Consider the following 6532-nt stretch of genomic DNA (forward strand, 5'->3'; position numbering starts at 1 on the left):
AACTGCTTAAAAATACAAAGATGTATTGGCATGTGGAACTAGGCTGAGCATAAGCTCTAGACTTTAGCAAAGCTTTTGATACGGTCTCCCACAGTATTGTTGCCACCAAGTTAAAGAAGTATGGGCTGGATGAATGGACTGTAAGGTGGATAGAAAGCTGGCTAGATTGTTGGGCTCAACGGGTAGTGATCAATGGCTCCATGTCTAGTTTGCAGCCGGTTTCAAGCGGAGTGCCCCAAGGGTCGGTCCTGGGGCCGGTTTTGTTTAATATCTTTATTAATGATCTGGAGGATGGTGTGGACTGCACTCTCAGCAAGTTTGCAGATGACACTAAACTGGGAGGCGTGGTAGATACACTAGAGGGTAGGGATCGGATACAGAGGGACCTAGACAAATTAGAGGATTGGGCCAAAAAAAACCTGATGAGGTTCAACAAGGACAAGTGCAGAGTCCTGCACTTAGGACGGAAGAATCCCATGCACTGCTACAGACTAGGGACCGAATGGCTAGGTAGCAGTTCTGCAGAAAAGGACCTAGGGGTCACAGTGGACGAGAAGCTGGATATGAGTCAACAGTGTGCTCTTGTTGCCAAGAAGGCTAACGGCATTTTGGGCTGTATAAGTAGGGGCATTGCCAGCAGATCGAGGAACATGATCGTTTCCCTTTATTCGACATTGGTGAGGCCTCATCTGAAGTACTGTGTCCAGTTTTGGGCCCCACGCTACAAGAAGGATGTGGAAAAATTGGAAAGAGTCCAGCGGAGGGCAACAAAAATGATTAGGGGTCTGGAGCACATGACGTATGAGGAGAGGCTGAGGGAACTGGGATTGTTTAGTCTCCAGAAGAGAAGAATGAGGGGGGATTTGATAGCTGCTTTCAACTACCTGAGGGGGGGTTCCAAAGAGGATGGAGCTCGGCTGTTCTCAGTGGTGGCAGATGACAGAACAAGGAGCAATGGTCTCAAGTTGCAGTGGGGGAGGTCTAGGTTGGATATTAGGAAACACTATTTCACTAGGAGGGTGGTGAAGCACTGGAATGCGTTACCTAGGGAGGTGGTGGAATCTCCTTCCTTGGAGGTTTTTAAGGCCCGGCTTGACAAATCCCTGGCTGGGATGATTTAGTTGGGAATTGGTCCTGCTTTGAGCAGGGGGTTGGACTAGATGACCTCCTGAGGTCCCTTCCAACCCTGATATTCTATGATTCTATGATTCATAAGGAAAGAACTTGATTGCCTGTGCATCCCAGTACAGAAAAATACATCAAAGAAAAAAAATGGATTTCTTTGATTTTTAGTACAGTTCAATACAGTATTGAACACATTGCATCATAAATCTGAAGCCCCTCGATGGAAGGTACTGTAAAAGTTAAAGTACTGGTATCCAGAATGGGATGTTTTGTTTTTCCTACAAATATGTGGGAATTCGTTCCTTATACATAGGAGGGGCAGTAGTTCGGTCTGGAGCTGGATAGAGTGTGTGCAGGTTCTGTGCAAGCTTCCCACCCTACCGCTCTGGTTCTGCCTCTTTCCTGCACCACCCTCTTACCCCCCAGGCACTCACCAGTTGTCCAGAAACAGGACCCAGCACACATAGAAGATGACAGTGATGGGCACTAGGACCCAGGAGTCAGCGTCCTGGAGCTGTCTGCTAGCCTCAAGCTTCTTCCCTCCCTGACAGTTAAGCAGAGCTCTGGAGAAATTGTGGGTAGGGATAATGCCTGCTCAAACTATACCCACGGCTGGCACAGGTTCCCGTGGTAAGCAGATTTTTAGAGTCCGGTCACCAGTGTTAACCGGATACCTGGTAGTATGTTCCTGCAGCGCGGGGAGATGCAGATGGGAGGGAGCGAAAGCAACAGGCTGCCGGCTGAGCTCCTTCCAAGCCACAGGGGGCTGCTTTGCACTCCAACAGGGCTGCATGAGCAAGCTTGCTCCCCCTCACCTGGCCCCGGCTGTGCCCCCTGCCTGACCAATAGGGCCTAAAACTAGGACAGCCTAAGGCTATAGCCTTACTAGCCTAATGGTTAATCCGGCCCTGGACACGCACGGCTGTCCCTTGCTAGCTTGTTTGGGCTAAGGGGCTGTTTAATAGCGATAAAGAGGTTCGAACTTGGCTGCAGCCTGAGCTCTGGGACCCTCCCACCTCAACTTCTTGGACACCACTATTAGCTTCAACAATGGAACCCTACAGACAACTATATACAAGAAATCCATGGATCACCACACTGACCTTCACAGATCCAGTAACCGCACAAGACACACCAAGAAATCTGCTATCTACAGCCAGGCTCTAAGACCACACTCAGTAGATTATAAGCTTTGTAATGATACCTTACAAGAGACCTTGTGCATGAAGTATATTCCAATTAAATTATATTCACACTCATTAGCATATTTTCATAAAATCATATGGAGTGCAATGTCACGGAAGGGATCCTTGTGTTGTTTACTTAAAAGGTTGGATCTCAGTGAGAAAACTATCCCAATCGTTATAGCTGACTGCTGTGTCCTGCAGACACTTCTTACCGGTATACCATACCGGCCCACTTTCACCTCTTAGACCAGGCCTTAGAGAACGCTGGTCTGTGTGTAAAATCCACACCACTGAGAGACATAGCTCTACTAACCTACCCCCAGGTGTACACAGCACTAAGTCAACAGAAGGATTCTGTCTAGCTACCACCTGTCAGGGAGGTGGATTATCTATACTGACAGTGGCTACATTGAAGAGCTTCAGTGGTGCAACTGCAGTGGTGCAGCTGTGCCACTGTAGTATTTTAAGTGTAGGCATACCCCGAGTTGATTCAATTCTGTTTGTATTGCTTAAGAGGAAAACCTATCTAACTTAACTTGTAATGAAGTGGAAGATTAGATGAGGCTATGCATATTTGTTTAAAATATTTTTCTCTAATTCTTTTTTCCATCTGCTAAGTAAAATAGTTGTTTTTAGGGCTAAGGCCCAAATCCTCAGATGTATCCAGGCACCTAAATCCCATTGATTCCAATGAGAGTTAGTTACCTAAGATACCTCTGAGGATCTGGGTCTAAGGGTCTGGAAATCCACACTAGTCATTGAAGGCCAGATTTACAAATGCATTACGGTGAGTAAATACCTTTGAATATCTGGCTCTTTGTCTCTGGACAGACTCACATAGTCATCCTAACCAGAGAGGTTTACAAGGTAACAGAAGGGTGGGCAGCAAGACATTCACCCTTGCTTTGATCTGGAAGAGCCTTGATTGTTGACTCCATCCCACAAAAGTGAGGAGTAAGAGGCCATGGAGAAATTGGTGTTGCAGGTATCTTATCTTGTTAATGTGTTACAGATATTACTTTTATTTTAAAATAATTATGATATGAAATACATAAATACCTAAACAGATAGAGCGCACTCTCACAATGTTCTATATACACTGTGCAGTACTGCATATAGTCTAACAAAAGATTGTAGTGGAAATGCCATTGGAGACATGGTTCTGCCTTTGTATATGAGTGCAAAACATCTAAAATATTACATTTAATTAATTTTGTGCTGCTGTAAGGATTTATGCACATATGCATGATGGAATTTATGAGTATTGCATTGCTTGTGGCAGTACGATTGACTTTGCAGGAGTATTTAAATTTGTAATACTTTTATGAGACTTTATTTTATGCAAGGTGTTTTAATAAAAATTATTAACTAAAAATGAAATCACATAGCATTGCCCAAAACCATTTGTAAATCTGGTTTACACTTAATACTTCAGTGTTTCTGGGTGGTAGAAGAAGAGTGGAGCATGCTGAGTGAAGGAAGACATACTGCTGCCTGCCACCATTGTGGACTGTATATAGAAGAAATATATATACAATATTTCCCTTTGTTTCTCATTCACTCTAATGCTGTACTTGATATATGATTATCCTCCCCTCCCACCCTTCTGTTCATTTCTTTGCTTCCTCTGACTATTGGGGGCATGGGGACCCTCCCACAATCAGTGACTTTTGGCATCCTGCCCAAAACAAATCCATGGTAGGTCTTTGTTTTGAACCTGGTGTTACGTGGCTGATTATTTATGTAGAGTACAAGAAAGGACTCATGATGAAAGTTCACTTAATAATTATTTATCTTGTCAAATATGCTTTTCAGGTCCTAAAATGGTAGAAGTCCATGGTCAGCAATTTCAGATCAACTCCGTAGATGGCAAGCCACTTTTTACAGTGGATGAAAATGAAGTTGTCGTTGGTACAGATAAACTTCGAATCACAGGTTTGTAATAGATATTTAAGAAATGCCTGAAAAATGTGTTTCCACATATAACTAAAGCAAAACCACACCCAATTCAGCTAAAATAACATTTACATTAAATCATGTGCATGTAAAGGCAAGTTCTATCTTTACCTCATTAGGAAAGGGAAAATTTGAAAATGTTCTGACCTTTATCAATAAATTTAATTGATGGGTTAGGCATGTCATTAGCATTATAATAGGGTTTGCATAAACTTCACCCTAAACTAGCTCCTGTAGGTAATAGACATTGTGCCTAAGCTGTTTTTTCATCTATTTCTTATTTTAAGTACACATGGTAATTGGTAAACTAAGACTGAAGGAATCCTGCACGGTCTTATTTGTGTAACCATTTGGATTGAGAATTCTAAATGGAACTTTTGCCAAGTTCTGCTGTAAAATAGTGATTTTTTTTATACCTTCTTTCAAAGTGACAAAATGCTCTTATTTCACCTTGCCTTTGATATTTACACCATAGCACTTTATTAAGTATAGTGCATTTAAAATATCACTTACTAAAAGACAAATTTGCCGTGGACGTTATCAGATCATGTTTGAATAGTTCTGCACATCATTAACATTAATACAGAACAGTAGTTACTATGCTTTTATTTGATAGCATACATAAAGACATTTTACTGTGCTCCATTGTAAACTAGTACTTACATTGTCTGTAGCCACTAACAACATTTTCCAGGTCTAACTTGCTTTAAAATTTACATATTAAAGTTCAGTTACTCTGGATTTAAACTGAAATAATCAATCAAAGAAAATACTGACATTGCCACGTAACTTACATTCAATTTCAGTTTCCATATTTTAGAACCTAATTACAACTGTCATATTTAACTTACTTTCATTATTAGTACTCTAAAATCTTGAGGTCTTAATTTTAATAGATCAAGGCAAGTTATTCCACTGTATAAAAATATAACAGTAGTAGTTAGTGTACAATTAGCACTTCTAACACAAATTTAAGTTAAAATATGTGTTCATAAATTATGTTTATTGCTCGGGGTTATATCTTAAGATTTTTTGCTTTTTAACTTACCGGTAATTGAAATTACAACTTTATTTAACCAGAAAACCACCTCAAATGATTATTATATGCCCAAGGGACACCAAATTTTAACAAAAAAGCATGTTTAGCATGTTTAGCAAAGATATGAAAGACTGGACAATTGTTAATTGATTTTGAAAAGGTCTATCTGTGCACGAAGTCAGAATAAGTCATACATTCATTGAAATAATGATGTTAAAATATGTATTATACTCCTTTTTAATCTTCTAGTTGGCAAAGATAACTGTGCAGTTTCATAGGTATTATATAGAAATATAAGGCTTGATTCCCTTTTACATCACTGCAAATCAGGAGTAAATCCTTTAAAGTCAATGAAATTGTTCCAGTATAAAAGCTGTATAAGTGAGAGGAGAATCAAGCCCACTATAACAATTTTAAAAATAAGCTCTTTTTTAAAGTATTACTTGTTCATTAAAGACAATGTTATCAGTTTTGTATAGAATGTTGAGTAAGCTGTGGACACATGAGATAGTTTCAGGCTTAAAAAACATGTCAAGAATATTTTGCAATACTGTATCTTTATGTACAATATAGTGACCCAACTTCTCTTCTTTTTTCATCTCTTATATACCTTATTCATCATCATCATCATCACTCCCATAACCGCATTGGTCGTTGGGGAGCCATCAGTGATGAGCAATCAACCAATTGTCTCCACCCCTAACGATTGTGTGTCAGTGCTTGAGTCTCCGTAAAGTCCTTTCCTGTCCACTCTTTTATGTTGTCAATCCATCTCTTCTTCTGTCTACCTCTTCTTCTCTTCCCCAGTACTGTCCCTTAGAGGATGATCTTGGATAGGCCAGATGATCTTGTTACATGGCCGTACCACTTCAGCTTGCACTTCTTCACGATCATGAGGAGGTCTTCATAAGACCCAGCGCATTGGGTGATGAGGTTGCGGACCTCTTCATTAGTGACAAGAACAGGAGTACTTGTGGCACCTTAGAGACTAACAAATTTATTAGAGCATAAGCTTTCGTGGGCTACAACCCACTTCCTCGGATGCATATAGAGTGAAACATATATAGAGGAGATATATATACACACATACAGAGAGCATGAATAGGTGGGAGTTGTCTTACCAACTCTAAGAGGCCAATTAAGTAAGAGAAAAAAAACTTTTGAAGTGATAATCAAGATAGCCAAGTACAGACAGTTTGATAAGAAGCAAGTGTGAGAATACTTA

General features: G+C 40.4%; 1 protein-coding gene across 1 annotated transcript in view; it reads left to right on the forward strand.

Annotated features, from left to right (window-relative positions):
• LOC113406800 (gamma-sarcoglycan-like) overlaps positions 1-6532 on the forward strand; it is a 117663-nt gene that overhangs the window by 49831 nt on the left and 61300 nt on the right. Inside the window, exon 4 of the mRNA XM_026653544.1 lies at positions 4128-4247. Within this exon, the coding sequence (XP_026509329.1) occupies positions 4128-4247 (120 nt within the window). The remainder of the gene's footprint in view (positions 1-4127; positions 4248-6532) is intronic.

Source organism: Terrapene carolina, unplaced genomic scaffold (assembly GCF_002925995.2).
Source record: "Terrapene carolina triunguis isolate 2854851 unplaced genomic scaffold, T_m_triunguis-2.0 Scaffold141, whole genome shotgun sequence".
NCBI classification, from domain to species: domain Eukaryota; kingdom Metazoa; phylum Chordata; order Testudines; family Emydidae; genus Terrapene; species Terrapene triunguis.